The sequence below is a fragment of the Chlorocebus sabaeus genome, chromosome 14, assembly GCF_047675955.1.
Source record: "Chlorocebus sabaeus isolate Y175 chromosome 14, mChlSab1.0.hap1, whole genome shotgun sequence".
Lineage (NCBI taxonomy): Eukaryota > Metazoa > Chordata > Mammalia > Primates > Cercopithecidae > Chlorocebus > Chlorocebus sabaeus.
Genome location: NC_132917.1, coordinates 79,825,645 through 79,849,290, shown reverse-complemented (window position 1 = coordinate 79,849,290; position 23,646 = coordinate 79,825,645). Strand labels below are relative to the sequence as shown.

The 23,646-nt window shown below is 39.3% G+C and overlaps 1 protein-coding gene across 3 annotated transcripts in view; it reads right to left on the bottom strand.

Annotated features, from left to right (window-relative positions):
• Window positions 1-23,646, bottom strand: part of CTNNA2 (catenin alpha 2) — a 1,149,887-nt gene that overhangs the window by 761,626 nt on the left and 364,615 nt on the right. For all 3 annotated transcript variants that reach the window (XM_007970059.3, XM_007970060.3, XM_073023121.1), the window contains exons 5-6: window positions 16,239-16,358; window positions 11,905-12,171 (exon numbers count right to left, since the gene is read on the bottom strand). In XM_007970059.3, coding sequence (XP_007968250.1) covers window positions 11,905-12,171; window positions 16,239-16,358 — 387 coding nt within the window. The remainder of the gene's footprint in view (window positions 1-11,904; window positions 12,172-16,238; window positions 16,359-23,646) is intronic.

The following is a 23,646-nucleotide window of genomic DNA, read 5'->3' as shown; positions in this document are numbered from 1 at the left end:
GTATTTGGGCCTCTGACTTACCTATACAGCATTTCATTCTCCACTGAAAATGCACTCCAACCCTGGATCTCTAAATACTAATCTTGGGTTGTGCATCCTCTCAAAGGTCCTGCAACCTCTTAATGTCCCTTAAATGGGTTGGGAATCTGCTGTGAAATGACTGCTGCCATGTGAACTACTATGGCTGAACTTCATTCTTTGGCCTGGAGCTCCTTGAATATCTGTGTGCACTCAGAGAAGCCTACATTTGGGATAAGCTTTGGGCAGTGACCACAGAAGCATGGCCTGTGCTCCCCCAATAGACAATTATCTCATCCTCACAGTTAGACTACATACAATTCTTGACAGCCAGGGATGATTTTTTCTTGCACTGGTCTGAGATGCAGGTGTTGCATCATTGCTTATGTTAACATTCCAGTATTTCCATCCACTGAATACCAGATCAGAATGAGAATTACAATTTGACCAAGAACAGAAAAAAAAAAAAAAAAAAAAAAAAAAAAAAAAAAAAAAAAAAAAAAAAAAAAAACCATATTTAAAGAGAAGATGAAAAAGGGAAGAAAATGTAAGAAGGTAAAGGCAGGTGGGGAAAATTCGGTAAAAACAGGAAGGGGAACTTATGTAGAGTTGCTCTGTCAGGGAAACATTTCAGCCTAATGTGGTTGAGAATACATTGTCTTATTCCTCAAGTGCAAATATTTCAATCTTACAAGAGATATTAGTGGTAACAGAAAGAAAGAGAGGCATGGTCTGTATAACAATGTGTTCCCTTCCAAAGCTGAAGTATTCAAAAACTAGAAAATAAAAGCCTATCCATTTTGTGAGTGAGTGACAGTCTCTGGAGACACAGGTAGAGTGCTTGGGGAGCAGGGAGGAACCGAGGTTAGCATAGAGGCTTGTGGGTTGTCAGGAAAAGAAAAGATAGCAAAACTATGAGAATATGGTAATTTTAGTAGCCTAATGCTTTATTTTCTTTTTAGGTTGTCAGAAGGGGAATGCATGTTTCTGTAGGTTGAGGAGATGGAACGAGTGGAGGAGAAAACAAATGGTCAAGAGCAAGAGAATTACTAGTCAAACAAATTCCCAGGGCAAGTCGGGAGAAAGAAAGCAAATCACAAATAGAAAGCTAAATGTTAGAGGAAGTCAAGATAATGTGTACTGTCTGACTTAAAAGAAAACAACATTTTTAAAAGGTGAATAGCTAAAGATTATAATATACCTTTGCAAATGGTGTCAATTTTAATTTGTTACAGCAATAGCTTATAATATACATCCGTCCTGAGTCCTAAACGCTATTCTCAGATATTAAACAAATTGATACTTTATTGGGTGAAAAACTTATTCAAACTTCTTGTGGCTTATTTTCTGGCAAAATTTCTTACTGATACTTGGTGTAATACAATTATGCAATGCCAATTTAATAATTTAACATGTTTGAGATGTTGAAGTATCTGGAAGGGAGCTTCATGAATAGTGTCAGTTTAAATTTTTGAAAGTATCTTCATCTACAAAAGAGTATTCCAAGAACAAGATATGGTATACTCTCTTTTCTTTAATAAAATAAAGAAAATTCTGTAGGAATTGCTTTTAACATTCCTCTCTCCCACTACTGAAAGTTTGTTTTCTGGAAGTCAAAATTGACATTATGTTTTACTTCTGAGCAGTCAATACATTTTTCTTAAATCTTTTGAATATTCCTCAGTAGATAGTGCTACTGGATTAAAATTGACCATCTCAAGCTGTCACATTTAAACAGAGGCTGAGTTTTCCATTGATTATCAATTATTTCACTTTTTACTGTTTTATCATTGGAAACTCTCTTGACAGTTGCAAGTTGTTAAAATACTGCTTTTTTCCTTATTCTTTTGCTTCATAAATCACTACATCAACTATTTATGTAGGTGCCAGAAAACAGGTCACCAAGCATTTAGTCACAATTATGACTACTCAGATAGAAATCAATCCTGTAATTTTAGACAAATAAATGTGAAAATACTATTTTTATCTTGTTCTAATCAACTATGAAATGTTAAGCCACTTCTGTATCCAGCCTCCCATAAAACTGGGTTTGACACACTCGTGACTATTAATATGAAGTGTGTTTCAAATTCAATTTTTGGAGGGTGGGATCAAGATGGCCAACTAGAAACAGAGGCCATCGGAGGCTCTCATTGAAAAGAAACCTAATAAGCGTGTGAATCCTGCACCACAACTGAAGTATCAGGTTTTCTCATCAGAACTGACTAGTTGGCTGGCGTGATCCACGGAGGGGAAGAGCAGTGTGGTGCGGCCCACCTGAGAGCCACACAGGGCGTGGGAAGCCCCCACCCCCGAGCCAAGGGAGGCAGTGAGTGAGCATGCAACACAGCTGGGAAAACTGTGCTTTTTTTCATGGAAATGTGCAACCCACGGATCAGAATACCCTACTTACAAACCCATGCTACGGGCACCAAGACATGATCCCAACCCCAGAGCTATGGAGATTCTCAGCAGCCTCTCAGCTGGAACCTGCTGAAGCCTGCCAAGCTCCCAAGGGGAGGAGCGACCAGCACCACAGCTGTGGCTGCCTGCTGTCTAAGCCATTTATGCCCCTTGGTGGAAGGGCAGCAGCCAGCCCTGGGAGGCACAACTGCCTAACAAGCTAAGCTCCCTGGGTGGGGGAAGGGCAACATCCATTCCTATAGTTCCAGGCCATGCTTTTCCCCTGCTGGAGCCAGGAAGGCTGGAGAGTTTGGTCCCAAGACTTGTCCCCCATAGCCCAACACACTAGCTGTGGCAGACTGCTGCCAGAGTGCCTCCTCAGGCCTGAACCTGATCCATTGATCCTCACTGGGTGGGGCTTCCCTGCAGCAACTCCAATAACTCCAGCCAGAGGCTCAGGGACAGAAAATGGATCTCCCTGGGCCTGAGTCCCTAGGGGAAGGGGTGACCTCAGTCTCTGCGGACCAGCAGACTCAGCCTTTCTTCCAGATAGTTCTGAGGAATCTGGGCAGCCCAGAAAAGTGGGTTTCTCCCTAGCGAAACATACTCCCTCCACCAAGGGACAGTCAAAGTGATTCGTTAAATGGGTCCTATTCCCCATGCCACCCAACTGGGTGAGACCCTCCAACAATAGGGTTGTCAGACACCCTATACAGGAGTGATCCTACTGGCATCAGGTTGGTGACCCTTGAGGTCAGAGATCCCAGAAGAAGGAGCAGGCACCCATCTTTGCTGTTCTCCAGTCTCCTTGAGTGACATCTCCAGGAATGGGAGCAAACCAGATGAATAGGGTCTAAAGTGAACCCCCACCAAACCACAGTAGCCCTACAGAAGAGGGAACTGGCCATTGGAAAACAAACAAACAGAAAACAACAACAGCATCATCAACAACAAAAAAGGCCCCATAAAAAACCTCATCCAAGGGTCAGCAGCCTCAAAGATCGTAACTAGACAAACTCGTGAAGATGAGAAATGATCAATGAAAAAATGCTGAAAACCCCAAAGGCAAGAGTGCCTTTTCTCCTCCAAATGATGGCAATGCCTCTACAGCAAGGGTACAGAACCGGACGAATGATGAGATGAATAAATTCACAGAAGTAGGCTTCAGAAGATGGGTAATAAAAAACTGTGCTGAGCTAAAGGAGCATGTTCTAACCCAAAGCAAAGAAGCCAAAAGCCTTAATAAAAGGTTAGAGGAGCTGCTAACTAGAATAATGAGTTTAGAAAGGAACATAAATGACCTGCTGGAGATGAAAAACACAGCACAAGAACTTCGTGACGTATGCACAAATACTAATAGCTGAATCAACCAAGTGGAAGAAAAGATATCAGAGTTGGAACACTACCTTGCTCAAATAAAGTATTCTTTTTACTCGTCTTGCATGCAGACAAGACTAGAGAAAAAAATGAATGAAAAGGAATGAACAAAGCCTCCAAGAAATATGGGACTTTGTAAAAAGACCGAATCTATAATTAATTAGAGTACCTGAAAGAGACAGGGAGAATGGAAACAAGCTGGAAAACACACTTCAGGATATTATCCAGGAGAACTTCCCCAACTTAGCAAGAAAAGCCAACATGTAAATTCAGGAAATATGGAACACACCACTAAGATACTCCACGAGAAGATCAACCCCAAGATACATAATCATCAGATTCTCCAGGGTCAAAATGAAGGAAAAAATGTTAAGGGCAGCCAGAGAGAAAGGTCAGGTCACCTACAAAGGGAAGTCCATCAGACTAACAGCAGACTCCTCAGCAGAAACTCTACAAGCCAGAAGAGATTGGGGTCCAATATTTAACATTCTTAAAGAAAATAATTTTCAATCCAGAATTTCATATCCAGCCAAACTAAGCTTCATAAGCAAAGGAGAAATAAAATCCTTTACAGACAAGCAAATGCTGAGAGATTTTGTTACCACCAGGCCTGCCTTGCAAAAGCTCCTGAAAGGGGCACTAAATATGGAAAAGAAATCCAGTACCAGCCACTGCAAAAACATACCAAAATATAAAGGGCAATGACTCTATGAAGAAACTGTATCAACTAGTGTGCAAAAGAACCAAACAGCATCATGATGACAGGATCAAATTCACACACAAAAATATTAACCTTAAATTTAAATGGGCTAAATGGCCCAATTAAAAGACACAGACTGGCAAACTGAATGACGAGTCAAGACCCATCAGTGTGCTGTATTCAGGAGACCCATCTCCCATGCAAAGTCACACATAGGCTCGAAATAAAGGAATGGTGGAAAATTTACCAAGCAAATGGAAAGCAAAAGAAGCAGGGATTGCAATCCTAGTCTTTGACAAAACAGACTTTAAACCTACAAAGATCAAAAACGACAAAGAAGGGCATTACATAATGGTAAAGGGAACAATTCAACAAGAAAAACTAACTATTCTAAATATATATGCACCCAATACAAGAGCACCGAGATTCATAAAACAAGTTCTAATAAGTCTCTTTGTAGGTCTCTACACACAGTAATAGTGAGAGGCTTTAACACCCCAATGTCAATATTAGACAGATCAATAAGACAGAAAATTAACAAAGATATTCAGGACTGAACTCAGCTCTGGATCGAGTGTACCTAACAGACATCTACAGAACTCTCTACCCCAAATCAACAGAATATACATTGTTCTCAGTGCCACATGGCACTGATTATGAAATTGACCACATAATTGGAAGTAAAACACTCCTTGTCAAATGTAAAAGAACTGAAATCATAACAGTCTCTCAGACCACAGTGAAATCAATTTAGAATTTAGGATTAAGAAACTCACTGAAAACCATACAATTACATGGAAATTGAACAACCTACTCCTGAAGGACTCCTGGGTAAATAATGAAATTAAGGCAGAAATCAAGATGTTCTTTGAAACCAAAGAGCAGAGACAATGTACCAGAATCTCTGGTACACAGCTAAAGCGGTGTTAAGAAGGAAATTTATAGCACTAAATGCCCACATCAGAAAACTAGAAAGATCTCAAGTCGACACACTAACATCAGAATTAAAATAGCTAGAGAGGCATGAGCAAATTAATCCAAAAGCTAGCAGAAGACAAGAAATAACTAAGATCAGAGCAGAATTGAAGGCGATAGAGACACAAAAAAACCCTCCAAAAAAGCAATGAATCCAGGAGCTACATTTTTGGGGAAAAAAAACAACAAAATAGATAAACCACTAGCTAGACTAATAAAGAAGAAAAGAGAAAGAATCAAATAGATACAATAAAAAGTTATAAGGGGGATATCACAATTGACCCCACAGAAATACAAACTACCATCAGAAAATACTATATTTCTAAATATATAGTATAGTATATAAATACTATATGAACACCTCTATGCAAATCAACTAGAAAATCTAGAAGAAATGGATAAATTCCTGGACACATACAGTCTACCAAGTCTAAACCAGGAAGAAGTAAAGTTACTGAATAGCCCAATAACAAGTTCTGAAATCAAAGCAGTAATTAATAGCCTACCAACCAAAAAAAGCCCAGGACCAGATGGATTCACAGCTGAATTCTACCAGAGGTACAAAGAGAAGATGGTACCATTCCTTCTGGAACTATTCCAAACAATTGAAAAAGAAGGACTCCTCCCTAACTAATTTTATGGAGCCAGCATCATCCTGATACTGAAACTGGGAAGAGACACAATAAAAAAAGAAAACTTCATGCCAATATCCATGATGAACATCAAAGTGAAAATCCTCAATCAAATACTGGCCAACCAAATCCAGCAGCACATAAAAATCTTATCCTCCACAGTCAAGTCAGCTTCATCCCTGGGATGCAAAGCTGTTTCAACACAGACAAATCAATAAACGTAATCCATCACATAAACAGAACCAAAGACAAAACCACATGATTATCTCAATAGATGCAGAAAAGGCCTTTGATAAATTCAACATCCCTTCACGTTAAAAACTCTCAATAAACTAAGTATTGATGGAACATACCTCAAAATAACAAGAGCTATTCATGACAAACCCACAACCAATATCATATTGAATGGGCAAAAGCTAGAAGCACTCCCTTTGAAAACCAATACAAGACAAAGATGCCCTCTCTCACCACTTCTATTCAATATAGTATTAGAAATTCTGGACAGGGCAATCAGGCAAGATAAAGAAATAAAGCAGATTCAAATAGGAAGATAGGAAGTCAAATTTTCTGTTTGCAGATGACATGATTGTATATTAAGAATACCCCGTCATGTCAGCCCAGAAACTCCCTAAACTGATAAGCAACTTCAGCAAAGTCTCAGGATACAAAATCAATGTGCAAAAATCACAAGCATTCCTTTACATCAATAATAGACAACCAGAGAGCCAAATCATGAATGAACTCCCGTTCACAATAGCTACAAAGATAATAAAATACCTAGGAATACAGCTAACAAGGATGTGAAGGACCTCTTCAAGGAGAAATATAAACCACTGCTCAAGGAATTAAGACAGGACACAAAAAAAATGGAAAAACATTCCATCCTCATGGATAAGAAGAATCAATATTGTGAAAATGGCCATACTGCCCAAAGTAATTTATAGATTAAATGCTACTTCCATCAAACTACCATTGACATTCTTCACAGAATTAGAAAAAACAACTACTTTAAATTTCATATGGAATTAAAGAAGACCCTGTATAGCCAAGATAATCGTAAGCAAAAAGAACAAAGCCAGAGGCATCAAGCTACCTGACTTCAAACTATACTACAAGGCTACAGTATCCAAAACAGCATGGTACTGGTACCAAAACAGATAGACAGACCAATGGAACAGAAGAGAGACCTCAGAAATGACACCATATATCTACAACCATCTGATCTTTGACAAACCTGACAAAAACAAGCAATGGAGAAATAAGCTCCTATTCAATACATGGTGCTGGGAAAACTGACTAGTCATATGCGGAAAACCAAAACTGGACCCCTTCCTTAAACCTTATGCTAAAACTAACTCAAGATGGATTAAAGACTGAAATGTAAAACCCAAAACTATAAAAACCCTAGAAGAAAACCTAGGCAATACCATTCGGGAAATAGGCATGGGCAAAGACTTCATGATGAAAACACCAAAAGCAATTGCAACAAAAGCCAAAATTGACAAATGGTGTCTAATTAAACTAAAGAGCTTCTGCACAGCAAAAGAATCATCAGAATGAACAGGTAATCTACAGAAAGTGAGGAAATGTTTGCAATCCACTCATCTGACAAAAGTCTGATATTCAGAATTTACAAGGAACTTAAATTTACAAAAACAAACAACCCCATCAAAAAGTGGGCAAAGGATATGAACAGACACTTCTCAAAAGAAGATGTTTACGTGGCCAACAAACATATGAGAAAAAGCTCAACATCACTGATCATTAGAGAAATGCAAATCAAAACCACAATGAGATACCATCTCAGGCCAGTCAGAATGGCGATTGTTAAAAAGTCAAGAATACATAGACGCTGTAGATGCAATCGATGCTAGCAAGGCTGTGGAGAAACAGGAATGCTTTTACACTGTTAGGGGGAATGTAAATTAGTTCAACCATTGTGGAAGACAGTGTGGCAATTCCTCACAGATCTAGAACCAGAAATATCATTTGACCCAGCAATCCCATTACTGGGTATATACCCAAAGGAATATAAATCTTTCTACTATAAAGCTACATTCACATGTATGTTTACTGCAGCACTATTTACAATGGCAAAGTTATGGAACCAACCCAAATGACTACCAATGATAGACTGGATAAAGAAAATGTGCTACATATACTCCATGGAATACTATGTAGCCATAAAAAGAAATGACATCATGTCCTTTGCAGGGACGTGGATGAAGCTGGAAGCCATCATCCTCAGCAAACTAACACAGGAACAGACAACCAAACACCACATGTTCTCATTCCTAAGTGGGAGCTGAGCAATGAGAACACATTGACACAGGGAGGGGAACAACACACACCAGGGCCTGCTGGGGGTGGGGACAAGGGGAGGGAACTTAGTGGATGGGTGAATAGGTGCAGCAAATCACCATGGCACATGTAAACCCAGATAACAAACCTGCACATTCTGCACATATATCCCGGAACTTGAAGTTAAAAAAATCAATTTTAGGGCATACTAGCTATGCTGACTATGAAAATATATTTTGCATTTTTATGGTTCCTTTTACTTCAGCATTTCAAAGACGTTAAACTTATTTAAATTTTCATTATATGAGAAAGGTATTATACAAAGTATCAGTAAGAGATTTTGCCAGAAAAGTAAGCAACAGGAAGTCTGAGTGAGTTTTTCACCCAATGAAGTATCAATTTGTTTAATATCTGAGAATAGCATTTAGGACTCATGACAGATGTCCATGAATTCAAAATCAATTTCAAATTAGCATGCCTGAGAAATTAAAAAAAACAGTATTCATCATATAGTTATGGAAAAGAAATTTATAATTTAGTCACAAACTGAAATGGTGACTATTTCAATTTATGGTATAAATGGTATATTATTTTAATGAGAAAATTTCAAATACCATTAACTACTGTCTAGGTTTGCTGATGTCAGAAGTGATGGAAAATCTACAGCAGGTGAATCACATTATAGTCTGTAAATTCAATACTAATTTACTAGCATTACTACTTTTGAGAAAGTGCCGAAATTAAACTGCATTTATTAAATGACAATTGTTAGGGAACCACATCAAATGGGATTGTTCAAAATTGCAATTCAGACAGCTGCTGAATAGTTAGTGACTTATTTACCATATTATGCTTTATATTTTAATTTTTTCCAACTGTTTCAAATATATCACGTTTTATAAAAAACACCTTTGATGGTTATATTCATGTGTTCAATTTCCAAAGCCTTATTTGTACAGCATGAGCAGATATCACCTTTGGGGAAAAAAAAAAAAAAAAACAATTTTGAACATTCAACATGTTGACATACTTAGCTAACAGATTTTCCCCACATGACCTCAAGTTTGATTTTCATGAATGAAAGCCTTTTGCACTGTTGCAGTGATGCACTGGTTGTTACATTAATTGGGGATAAAAGGTCCTTTTAATGAAAATGGTCTGGAAACAAAAGGCAGCATGGGGAAGCAGGAGCTGTCACACTCTCGGACAGAAGGTGGCAGCAGCTGAAGGTCCTGAACTGTTCACAGGCCTTCTCCCTGTGCTTCATATTTTCACTCTTCACCAGCTCCTCACTTAGGATTTGTTGTTTATTTTTTATTATAAAATAAATTATAACTAGAATAATGTAACTGTGTCAAAATCTGACTAAATAATCCATTCTTAACTAATTTTAATAAGCACCAATTTATCAAATAATTTTGTATTTGAGACTGCTTATGATTTTTTATTGTTTTATGGACGAGTCCATTTGTGTTTCAATACACAGCTTTAAAATTAATGTAGCATTATAATGTTTTAATATCTGTGTGTATGACCTGCTCATTTACTTTTCCCTGGAATATGGGCTCATTCATTCTTTATTCTAGAATATTTTTAAAAAAAGACAAATAAAAAAAAATCCTTTATCACTCCTCTGTCAAGTTCCAAAAGAATCCTCTTAGAATTTGTATTGGGATTGCTTGAACATTATGAAAATTGATAGGATCAACAGTTCTACTCAAGATCATGATATCATTTACTGAGGAGTAAAACTTGTCCCTCAGTAAAGTAATATAATTTGAATTTTTAGGTCCTTCACATCTATATTAGACTTATTTCTAGCAGATATAAGAAAAAAATAAAATTAACTTTTAAAAAATCATTTGTTTTGTGAATGTCTCTTTCCTCATTATTCTATTTAGAGAGTTTTGTATATCTATGTTATACAAAATAAACATTATTCTGAACTCTCTCATTATTTTCTATGAATTTTTGGTTGCTTCCTGCAATTTTGTGAAGAAAATTACCCATTATTAAGTCTTCATTTCTGTAGCAAGTGCTTTAAATATATTATCATATTTAATCCTTACAATAAAAACCTTAGGAATGGGGTGAGACACATATAACTAATTGTAAAAGTATGGGAAAGAGGAGAGACCACTGTGAAAACGGTAAGAACTATCTGAATATGAAGTAGTAAAATTATTCCTCAATTATATCATCCATCTCCAAGCCTTGAACAATCATTGCTTTGCTTTTGGACCTTTTTACCAACCGCTAACTAGTTATTTCTTGCCAAAAATTCACATCAACATATTCAAAAGCAAGCTCATCATCTTTCTTCATGACCCTTAAGTAACCTATTTTTCTTCTACGAATTCCTGTAACATTGTGTTTTATCAATTAAATGGTATTTAGTGCATTCTACTTCCCTCATCTCCCCTGCAGGATTATATAACCCTGGAAAGTAGATGTTAATTATTTATAAATCTTTGTAGGCTTTCATTGATCATAAAATAAATAAATTGCAACTTCTCACAGGTCCTCTGACCCAGGGGAAGCAAGGGCTGTCATCCCGGGGTGCTGATGACATGTGTGCAACCTTCTCACTCACACTGACGCTTCACATATGGCTCAGCACAGTGAACAATCCTCCTTGCTTCTTCCCTCACTTTGACACACCTCCCGAAACAGCCAGTGTAGAATGTAGGACTTTCACAGATCTAACACAGGCACTTCCCAGAGGGGCCGTTCTAAGGAAGACCAGGGTCCTGTGTGGGATCATAGGGCAACGGACTTTATCACTGATTTAAAACAAGAAATTGATGGCAGCTTTTCACCCAGGCACAACATAGAGGCAACGTACATCTAGGCTGCCCATAACATGTACCCCTTTAATAATAAAGATGATCGCCAAATTATGAACTATTCCTAAAATAGCCTGTAAGGTATCTCATCCTTTACCTGGAAGGAATTGGGTACTCTTAAATACAGTTGTTTCTTTTTTTCTTCTTTTCTTTTCTGTTTTTCCCCCCCTCCCCCCCGCCCCCCCCAGACGGCATTTCCCTGTTGTTGCCCAGGCTGGAGTGCAATGGCACGATCTCGGAGCACCACAACCTCTGCCTCCCGAGTTTAAGCGGTTCTCCTGCCTCAGCCTCCCAAGTAGCTGGGATTACTGGTGTGCACCACCACGCCCCGCTAATTTTTTATATTTTTAGTAGAGACGGGGTTTCTCCATGTTCGAACTCATGACCTCAGGTGATCCACCCACCTCGGCCTCCCTAAGTACTGGGATTACAGGCGTGAGCCACTGCGGCCACATTTTCTTTAAAGACAAGTGATAATGGCTCAGTCAATATATTACAGACATGCATTATGTAGTTTATCTTACTATTAAAACCTCCAAAAGAGAAAAATCAATGTAAATTATTGTAGTGGCCCTTCATCCCCAACACACTTTTTTTTTTTTTTCGTCAGCACCAGCGCCCACCCCTCTGTGTACCTCACCAGGATGCTTACGTCAAACTCGTTAAGAGCCGCAGCCAGCTCGCCGATGCCCGTGTGGCCTTTGGCTTCGTCAGTGGGCGAGGTAGCTTGAGCAGCATTGGAGATGCCGGCGATGGCCTCCTGGACTTGTTTGAACACATAATCTCGGTTGGCTCTAGTAGCGGCAACATCTGGGTGGCGGAGAAATGCTTGAGAGGCAGTGTACAGCATTGTGGCATTCTTCTTCAGAGCCCCTCGGGCGGCTGCCATCTCATCTCGACAATGAGGATCCTTCAGCTCCTGTGTGTGTAACACATGAAAGCTGTCACACACATGAAATTTGCATGGAAATATTTGCAACAGAGCTTGGAGTCACAGACTCTTAGTAACACACTGAATTTCAGAAACCCTTGTGCTGTTTCTAGCTGCCAGGCCTTTGATATACTGTTTTGTTTGTTTGTTTTATAGAGACAGAGTCTGGCTCTATCACCTAGGTTGGAGTACAGTGGTGTCATCAAAGCTCACTGCAGCCTCCATCTCCTGGGCCCAAGTGATCCTCCCTCTTCAGCCTCTTAAGTGGCTAGAACTACAGGTGCATGCTTCCACACCTGGCTAGCTAAAAAAAAAGAAAAAAACAATTGTGGAAGTGGGGTCTGGCTATGTTGCCCAGGTGGGCCTTGAACGCCTGGCCTCAAGGGAATCTCCCACCTCTGCTTCCCAAAGTGCTGGAATTACAGCCATGAGTGACCATGACTGGCCTACTGTCCCTTTTATGTGAAATGCCTGAGCTTTCCTCCTCTGCCCTACCCTTTCACCTGACAGGACTCCACTGACTTGGCACATCCTCCACCCAACTTTCTAAGCTGTGTCCCCTTTTATCTGTTCCCACAAGACACTATTCCTCTCCTATCACTAACACTTATCCTACTTTACTGTATTATTTGAGCATATATTTTTCTTCTATAATGTGCCTCTAATGACAGCAGGGAGCCCTAGTTGTCTTATTCAGTGGCTCTTCAGTCATTAGCACAGTGGCTGGCCTGTAAGAGGCATTCAATAAAATATGGCTGAAAGAATATAAAAACCAAGCCACCAACAAGGTAAACTGATTGCATGGGCCACAGAGTAAGTTTTGAACAGAGAGAAAACCTGAAAACGTCAGTCTTCTGAGGCCCTACTTGCCTCCATATTCAATTACTGTTACAAACCTGGGAAACCAAACTTCTGATTTTTGCTCAGCACATCAATGTCCCTTCATTATCATTTTCAGAATAGGGTCCCTTCTTTGTTGTTGTTGACAGCCTCTAATGGCAGCTCATCATTAAGTTTAGAGAACAGAAAATAACAGGCCAAAGATGATTTGTTTTCCTCGTTTTGGATGACAAAATAATACCACTAGGGAGTCTCTTTATTTCCATCTTGAAAGACTGTTGTTGAGAAAATGTTCACACGATTTTCAGAAATGTCAAAGCGGTGTTGCTCTCTGAGAGCCATGCAGGATTGCCAGCTGTGTATCTCTAGGAGAATATTCTTCCAGCTGGAAAACATCAGTAAAGGGTATTTGAACCACTGGGCTTCTCGTCCTATTTGCTCATTTGGCATATGATAGATGAATGACCTGGTAACAAGGAATTACATCTTCTATTTTGTTGGTGAAAATAATTCTGAGACAAACACATTATATTTTATATCTATGATTTTCAAGAAAATTGGTAATAAATAATGAACAATTTACTGAACCATCTTTTTTCCGCTTTAAGCATTAAAAGATGGATGCTAGGTAACACAATCTCTAAATTGGGATTATTTAATTTGAGCCCCAGAGATGAAAACGGATAAACAGGTAACAAATATTTGAATGTATTCTCTACGCAGGGCAATGACTTGGGCACGAGAGGTAGGTTTCTCCTAAACAGTCATGAAAGCCTTTATTAGTATCAGAACATCTGGTCCAGAAATTCCATTCCTGGGTATCTATACTAAAAAAAATTAATAAAATGATAAAATAGATCTAAATACACAAGTGAGAAATGTGGGTTGCGCAAATCTCTCCATAAAGATACTTGAAGAAACATCTTTTAACCATAAGAAAAAAACTGGAAACAATCTAAATATTGAATTATCAAGAATTGGTTGGAAAAAAAACTACTGAAACCTTCATATTGGAGTATGTGATGATTAAAATTAGTTTCTAAAAATTAATAACATGAATACTATGTATAAGATAAAAAGCAGAACACAATATGCATATTTGTATGCATAGTATGATTTTAAATACATTAAAATGTGAAGATAAATATCTGAAAGAAAATATACCAAAATATCAGCACCATATTATTTGTGGGTGGTAGGGTATGATGTGTTTTTCCCCTTCTTTCTGTTCTACTGTTTTTCTAAATTTTCTTGAAAGAGTCTGAACTAACAATCAACTAAAAACAAAGTATTAATAAAGCAAAAATAAATAATGTAGGTATTTTCATATGAACATCATCTATATTCTCGTGGCTTTTAATGTCAGCTGCATGCTGATGACCCACATTTCTATCTCCAGGCCACACTTCTATTTGATGTTTCAATGTGGATATCTCAAAATCAACATATCTGTGTTGGTTATTTTAAGTGACAACTTAACTGGATTGAGGAGTGTCTAGAAGGCTGATGAAGCATTATTTCGAATGTGTCACTGTGAGAGTGTTTTAGGAGGTAACCAGCATGTGAGCCAGTGAATTAAATGGAGAAGCTTCACCCTCAATGTAGGTGGGCACCATCCAGTGGGCTGAGGGCAAAGATAGAACAAAAAGGTGGAGGAAGCATGAATTCATTCTGTCTCCCTTCAAGAGCAGAATGCCCTTCTCCTCCTGCCCTTGGACATCAGAACACCAGGTTCCTAGGCTTCTAGACTCTGGGGTCTGCACCAGTAGCCTCCTGGGCTCTCTATCTCTCACTATTCAGAGTAACTTTGCTCCTGTTTATATTACACGTTGGGCTACCATACAAGATTCCCTTCGAACAAGGAATTCTGCTGATAAAACATACTTAAAAATAACCACATAAACTAAAATCACATTTATGTGTCTGTCTCACAAAGGACTAGCTCTTGGTTAAGTTCCTAATCCCAGCCTCACTTAAGCCTGGCACAGAATGAACATTCAACAAATGTTTGTTGAATGGAACTTTCCTGTTGGTCAGAGAGAAAGTTAGAGAAACTACGAATGGCCCAAAATGTTTTTAAAAATTCTGGAAGCAGTAAAGAGGATGGGTGAAAGGATTTTAGGAGATCCTTCCACATTTGGAAATATTTTTTCTATGGCAAAAGAATAAAAACCCACTCTGTGGGAACAAAATACTAAAGGTATCCAGTGAGCAAACAGAGCTAGCTAAAACTGAGAAATCCCTAGGCAAAAGGGAGGCTGATATGGTCTGGCTCTGCATCCCCACCCATATCTCATTTTGAATTGTAACCCCCACATGTGGAGGGAGGGACCTATAATCCCCACGTGTGGAGGGAGGGAGGTGATTGGATCATAGGGGCGGTTTCCTCCATGCTGTTCTCGTGATAGTGAGTGAGTTCCCACGGGGTCTGATGGTTTTATAAGGCAGTTTTCCCTGCTCTTGCTCACTCTCTTTCCTGCTGCCTTGTGAAGAAGGTGTCCTACCTCCCTTTCCGCCATGATTGTAAGTTTCCTGAGGCCTCCCCAGCCATGTGGAACTGTGGGTCAATTAAATCTCCTTTCTTTATAAATTACCCAGTCTCAGGGCAGTTCTTTGTAACAGCATGAGAACGAACTAATACTGAGGCTGAGGAAATCCCACGTCACACAGCATCATCAGAGTGACTCATTTCCCCCTGTTCTCTCTCTCTCTTTCTCTATCCCCCTTCGTGCCTTTCCTCTCATTTTGTTCATGTTTTCTTCTTCTCTTTCATAAAAATTTCACCCCACATACTACATATCCTGGGAGTGCATATGTGTGCTGGTATTCACAAGACTAGGAGACAAAAAGTGAGGGCAAAGGGTGACATCCAGAGACTGACCACAGCACCACCCCACAGTTTAATAATTTTTATTTGACGTCAGAGCTGTGTTCCTACAGTGGATAGAAGATTAGAGTGTAGTAGGGCTAGCAGGCTTGGTCCCACCAGTGAAGCAAGTAATCTGTGGCCTGCACATAGGTGGGGGCCAGAGATTGGTCCAGAGCCCACCATGGCATCACAACTGGCCCCTGCAGGAAACAGTCTTTGTCATCACAGGTTCTTAGGGCATTTGATAGCAAGCAGACGCAGGTGATCCATTGTTCAGGCCTATAAAGCTACGGGGTTATGTAAACTCACCCATTTTCTCCCCTAGCATTTCCAAAATCTTTCCCACCTGTTGTCTTCTTGCTGCTACATAGTTAAGTTTCACCATCTCTTTTCCAAACTCTTTAAAACGGTTTGCAAGGTCTTGCTCATTTGTAGCATTTTTGACAGCTTCTAGGGCCTCTTCCACCTGCAGTGGTGAAAAACAACATACTTATTAGTGGATAGTATTTAAATATTATTCAACATGTTAGAAATGGAATTTGCACCCAAAAAATCTAAAACACTAGTATGTGTTAACATGTAAATGAAAAAATAGAAGAGTTCCTCTAACAATCATGTGTAGTCAGATTAAATAGTTGTTCAAGACTTAAAAAATATTTTGTATACAAAAGAAAATAATTGCTGAGCTCCTGGTGCATATAAAATCCTGTATTTTTTATATTTTATTAAAGTATGATTTGGAAAGAATATCAACCTTTAAGTAGAAACACTAAGGAAAATATATTTGAGAAAAAATACTGAAGTTTAGAAAAAAATCTAGAAGCCTTCAGAAGAGAAAACGGTTTACAAACAAAAGACTGGAGAAATTCCTGAGCTGCTAAAAATTTAGGACAGCATGAATCTGCAACCAATGTCGACAACATCTCTAGGACTGCGACTAAAGGGGATTTTTTTTTTTTTTTTTGGAGACAGAGTCTTGCTATGTTGCCCAGGCTGGAGTGCAGTGGCACAATCTCAGCTCACTGCAAGCTCTGCCTCCTGAGTTCAAGCCATTCTCCTTCCTCAGCCTCCCTAGTAGCTGGGACTACAGGTGCCCGCCACCATGCCCGGCTAAATTTTTTTTTTTTTTAATATATTTTTAGTAGAGATGGGGTTTCACCATGTTAGCCAGGATGGTCTTGATCTCCTGACCTCGTGATCCACCCACTTCGGCCTCCCAAAGTGCTGGGATTACAGACGTGAGCCACCGTGCCCGGCCTAAAGGGATTATAATTTTAAGCTGAGTTTATACCTCTCCATCCAATGGAAAGAGGAAATATTGTTTGCTTGAAAGCAAGTGAATTTGAAGTTTTGTTGCTACCTGACTGACAGGGACTTAGCAGACTCCTTCACCACAATATCTTAATTTTAGTTAACTGTATCCACAGATGGGATAACTTAAAGGTTTACCAATTGTGGATTTTTTCACACCATATTGAAGTTAAGATCATTGTGGAGGGGAGAATAATACTTCTCAAAACTTAAATTATTTATAAAGGAATTTTGATGCTATACCACTAAGGTGGTATCAGTTGGAGTGGAATGGGGGTGGACAGGAGGATGGCAAGCACACTGCCCTACCAATGTGCCATGCTTCCAAATCCCCACAAACTATCTCACTGAACTTTTCCATAGTAGCATTAGACCTGAATTGTGAATTCCATCAAAATTCCTTTATAAATAAGTTAAGTTTTGAGAAGTGTTATTCTCCCCTCCACAATGATCTTAACTTCAATATGGTGTGAAAAATTCCACAATTGGTAAGCCTTTAAGTTATCCCATCTGTGGATACAATTAACCAAAATTAAGATATTGTGGTGAAGGAGTCCGCTAAATCCCTGTCAGTCAGGTAGCATCTTTATAGAAATAACTTCATCAGTGGAAATAGCCAAGAACACGGTCCTGAGTGAATAAAGCACAAGGCAGACATGTTTTTGGAAAATCAACTGTTCTTAAACATGAAGGGAGTCTGATAGAGGCCCCCAACTAGTTCCACTTCCTGAGAGAGGAATGGAGCGCTAAGGCAGCTTTGAAAGGAAGAAGAATGAGAAATGCAGGAAATACTTGGGCAGCATTCAGATAGGCTCTTGCTTAATTTTGGGCAAATTAAAGGGCATTATACGGACAGTGCATTGTTTGACAATTGTGAAACACAAATGACAACTACAATGGCTGAAAATAGCCATAGATTATATTAACTCAAATCTGAACTTAATTGAGGCTTGACACAATCACAAAGGTGGCTAATTTCACTTCCTTATCAAGTGCACTAAGCAAAGGAAAAGAATATGTATCTAAGCCAGTAATAATGAATATCATCAAGTCTTTTGTCCCAGAGATATGTAATACCATTCAATTTATCAAATAGGCTAACTCCTTTTCGTAAGGAAAGAGTGGTAGCAAGCAAAGGAAGTAATTTGGAATGATACTGGTGGCGGGGGTTGAGAGGGAGGTTAATCTAGATGCTACATAATGCTTATGTGCTGGATTGGGAAATTTAGGTTTCCATTCTCAATTTCTATGGAAAGCATGCATCTTCTTTTTTTTTCTAATTATAAAAATATGAAATGATGATGTAACTCCTCAATGTTAGTCATTCTCAATTCCTATTAGGCTCTAATAGTGCTCATGTGAAAAAGGAAGTACAGTTGAAAAAGGAACTGTCATGTGTTCGGTTTTTTAGGCACTCAAGTCAAATTATATTTCATGGTATGGAAAGGCGCTTTTAAAACATTTTTATAGTTTAATGAGAATCTCGTACCTCAAATCTTTGAAACACCAAAATCGATGGTGTTGCACATTCTAATAGATTTATAATCATCTTAACTTGGCTATCAACAGCATCATTGAAAGGACAGTTCTTGGCAGCTAATTTGTTCCTGCTGCTTATTTGAGATGTAAATCTCTTCTCGGGACATAAAAACTGGTTTCAGGGAAGAGCAAAATAATTATCTCAGAGGGAGCTAAATTCTGGATTTGTTTTCTAATATATATAAAACAGGCTTCTTATCGGCTGTTAATCAGACCAATTTGGAATATTTATTTTACGGTGTTACACATAACTTATTTTCTCAGTGGTTTTCTCTGAAGAATCTAGATGCCAGTTTTAATTTGTTCTTATAATTCAATAAAATATTTCTCCAAAGAAACACCAAGCAAGAATGTGTCTTTCCGTGTAGAGGTAAACTTAGTTAGATGCAGAGTTTGAATCCAGAAGGATCTAAGAAGTCTAAAAGTTCTCATAAAGAATCATGGGGGCAGAATCTGTCCAAGGTCCCACAGAAATAAAGGAAATGGAACCAAAGTCTGGAATATGGGCACACACTGCTAGTAGACAGATGAGAGACGGAGATGGATGGATGGATGGATGGATGGATGGATGGATAGATGGATGGATAGATAGATGGACAGATAAGATAGATAGATGAGATAGATGATTGATAGGTGATAGATAGATAGAATATTGAAGGGACATAGAAAAAGAAGAAAAAACAAGTTTAGTGAACAGACAATATTGACGATTCAAAATTAATATAAAAATTAAGTCTTTATTTTTGAACAGTCAAGGATCTTTTGTTCTTTCCGGGCAGCTAGAGAAAGAAAATTGACTCCTATGGGCCAAACAAATACCTTGCTCTCGAACATTAACTGTTCATAGAAGAGTTAAAGACTGCCAGTTGAACAAAGAGCAGAAGATACAGAAGAAGAGCAGGGGACACTTTAACTAACTAAGATACACCTGTGTGGGCCCCAGCATGAAGAATGTTAAGTACAACTGTGTGATCAGATTGGTCTGGATTTGAATCCCAACGATGTCCTTGGCAAACTCTGTGATCCAGGGCAAGCTACTTCACCTCTCCAATCCTCACATCTTCATTAATAAAATGAGGATAATAACGTCTACACACTATGCACAGGTTTTGTGGGAATTAAAGGAGATAATAAATTGAAAATATCAAATGCTTAGCAAAATGTACGGCAAGCATGAGGGGCTCATTAAATAGAGATACCAACTTGCTGCATGGTGGAAAAATGTCTTAATAATTTTGAAGATGAAAATTTCCGTCTTACTCTTGCAAAGTCTGAAGAGGACGGGGGCGCTGGGAGGACTAGAAAGAAAGCTGCAGAGAAACTACAGGCAGTGGGCTGCCTAGTGATGGCTCTCAGAAGGACACTGGTGTCAACGGCTGAGCCCTTTGATAAGGGGGAAGTTTGGAAGACTCTTATGTCCTGGATTGGGAAGATTTCTAAGGAGCTGACATAAAGGGATCGCTCAGAGGCAGCTGTCATACCCTTTCCCGTTAAACATGCCCTCTTGATCTTGGACATTACAGCCAGCCATTCTTCTCCCACTGACCAGGCTGGGCTTATAAACACCAAAGCCAGAACTCTTTGCTGAACCATATATTTTTGTCCTTTTTTTTTTTTTTTTTTTTTTTTTTTTTGAGACGGAGTCTCGCTCTGTTGCCCGGGCTGGAGTGCAGTGGCCGGATCTCGGCTCACTGCAAGCTCCACCTCCCGGGTTCACGCCATTCTCCTGCCTCAGCCTCATGAGTAGCTGGGACTACAGGCGCCTGCCACCTCGCCTGGCTAGTTTTTTGTATTTTTCAGTAGAGACGGGGTTTCACCGTGTTAGCCAGGATGGTCTTGATCTCCTGACCTCGTGATCCGCCCGTCTCGGCCTCCCAAAGTGCTGGAATTACAGGCTTGAGCCACCGCGCCTGGCCTATTTTTGTCCTTAATATTTATAACCAGTGAATAGATAAAGCTGAAAAGACTGACACTTCTAGAAAAGACACTAACCCACTAAAACCCAATTTAGTGGGTTAAGAAATTGTTTTCAGAACTTGTCACTTACGACTCTTAAAATCTTGGCCTTCTCACAGGCCTGTTCAAAATAGCCTGTACCCCTATTCCTAAAGCAAGCCTGTCTATCCCTATTATTTAGTCTAGAACTGTGTCATATTGTTTGAGATAGTTAGTAAATCAGTGTCTAACTTTCCTGGTTGAAACTTTACTTATTTACTTCAACATAAAAAAGCAGCCCTATAATTCATTTATTCATTAAGTATTTATGCAGAATCTACCATGAGGTCGGCATCTGGGGATGGAATAGTGTGGAACTGAGGAGTCTGATACATCCCCGCCCGCATTGTGTGTTCCGGTTCCCTGTAGAAAATTGCTGGCCATTCCATTACTAGAAATCATTTTTGTTATGATAACCATTTCTGTTTGGACAGACTGACCCCACTCCAGGGTTTTACTATGGATACCTAAGTTGACTGGATTTTAAGTGACACTGACAAAACTCTTTAATGGATCATATGTAGCTCTCTTGTTAGAGTCTATTTTACAGGGAAATTAAAAAATCTCTATCTTGGAAAAGGAGTTGGCCAAATGCATGAAAGAATGAATGCATGTAAGACCCGCCATCTAACTACTGTACTTATTTAATCATATACTCTGGTATGGCCACTGGTGTCTCAGCATTATCATACTTTATATTTCTGCTCCATAAGGATACGTTGGTCTTCTTGATTAAATCGTGTCTTCCCTTGTCAACAAGGGAAGAAAAAAATGATTTCATCAAAAGCAAAGAACGATTACATGCTAGCGTCATCGATGCTTAAAGTGTCTTGTTAAACAAAGTACAATTTAGTTTATTATATATTTCCAAAGTTATTTTCAGTTTGTGCAAAAAAAAGACCCCAGTGTCACTGAGTTCTTATGATATACAAGACAGTGTTCTAAATGGCTTACGTCTATCTTATTTAGTCCCCAAAAACAGCTCTTCGAATTTGATACTTTTCTTATTCCCATATGCTTATCCAGTAGAGACTGAAATCAGAGCAGAGGAGTTGTATAACCTGTCAGAAATCTCACAGCGAGTAAGTGTAGGAGCCTGGATTTGAGCCCAGGTAGTTTGCTCCAGAGCCCATACTCAATTTCTGAGCTATGCTGCATTGATTTTTCAGAAAGAGTGAGTTTCTAAAGCCTTGCCCCATATAATTAGTCTCCAGGTTCTATTCACTCTACCTCTATATCCTGAGTATCTGTAAAATCGACCTCTTTTTCACAATACGCACTGCCATTGCCTTAGTCAGCTTTTCATTCATTAATGGGCATGGATAACTTCAATAGTCTCTCTATGTGTCCCTCTTCTAATTCCTTCTCCCCGCTGCTACCAAAATTACTTTTCTAAATCACTAATCTGAATCAAATTCTTAGCACTACTCAATGGCTCTCCATAATCTATACATAGAGTGCAAACTAATTATGTTATCCAAGACCCTCCATAGCCTGGATCTCTCTGTTCAACTTGTTATTGCCTCTCCCCACCTTGCCCACTATGCTTCAACAATAGAATCACTGGTGTTTTAAACACTCCAAGACTCCTCTCTTAATCTCATGCCTTTATTCTTTCCTTGCTGCATAAAGCTCTCTGTAGTTGAAATCTGTTGCCTAATCTAAATCTGTTATCTCCCTTCTTATGGTAATAGAACCCTATTTTCCTTCAGTAACATGCTCTTTTCCTGCATGGGCTATTAAATCCAAATTTACCTTTTCTGCTGGTGCTGTGCAAATATGGATGGGCCCCTGAAATATTACTCCTTTCCCAGTTGGCCTGATGTTAAGCTTTGTCAGTGGAGAGTGTTGCATAGACGCTGCCAGAGGAAAGGGTTTGGTTCCTGGTTCTGGTGTGCTCCTTCAACAGGCTCCTGCAGCAGGGGAAGCTTCTCCAGCACCAGGCGGCCAGCAGCTTCCCCTCAGTATGCCCTGCTGGGCAATTCTGTAGCAGAATGTCTCCAGTGAGACACCCTTCCATGAGCAGCTTTCCTCAGCAATCCAAAGGGCAGATTTCTAGCAAGCTCCATTATATTGTGTGGCACCTTAGTGACTCCTTTGTCATCAAGTGACAAAAGGCCACACCCTCCAACAACAACTGGATCTCAGGCCTGGTAGGGTGGGGTCCTCCCTAGACTGCCCTATGCCAGCCCCAGGGGTAGCAGCGTCTCCTCATATCTGCCATTCCCATATTCCTTAGCATTCTCGTCATTTCTTAGGAGCTAATCCCTTGTTATTACAAACTGCTATTAGAGTTAAGAATTATTTAAATGTTCCCTGTTTAAATGACTGCGTGGTTGTGTTCTCATCATTGGACAGAATGATTCATCCCCCAACTCTTCGATGGGGCCAACTCTTTCCAGTTATCCCCAACTTTCAGCCCCCAGCTTGGACTTGAGACTCTGACTTATTGAATCTAGGCCCAGCCATAGGTTCGAGGGGAGGAAAACCTCATTTAGTTCAATGAGACCCAATCTTGAGACCTCTCTCTCCCAACCATCCTTTCTCATATTATCCTAAATTGTGCAGCAATACAACTTGGTTAAACTGATCCCGTTTCCAGCTTGGAGTGAGCAAACAGCAGGAGTCCTGACCATGTTAACTAAGAAATTAGCATATTCTGTTATCCCTCTAATAATTAACTCAGAGATATGCACATGACTGAGAGACCAACTGTGCCTAATAAGATTGTAGAACTTTTTTTTTTTTTAGAGCTATCAGGAAAGAGAATTTCCTCTTTTGTGCTATCTTTAGTCTAGGATCATGCAACCTTCAAAATGGTTGGCAAGTGCTTTGAGACTATGAGGCCCCCTATAAGGGGCTACAGAGAACAGAGTCCTCAGTGAGGAAGAAAAAGAAAGAAAAACCTG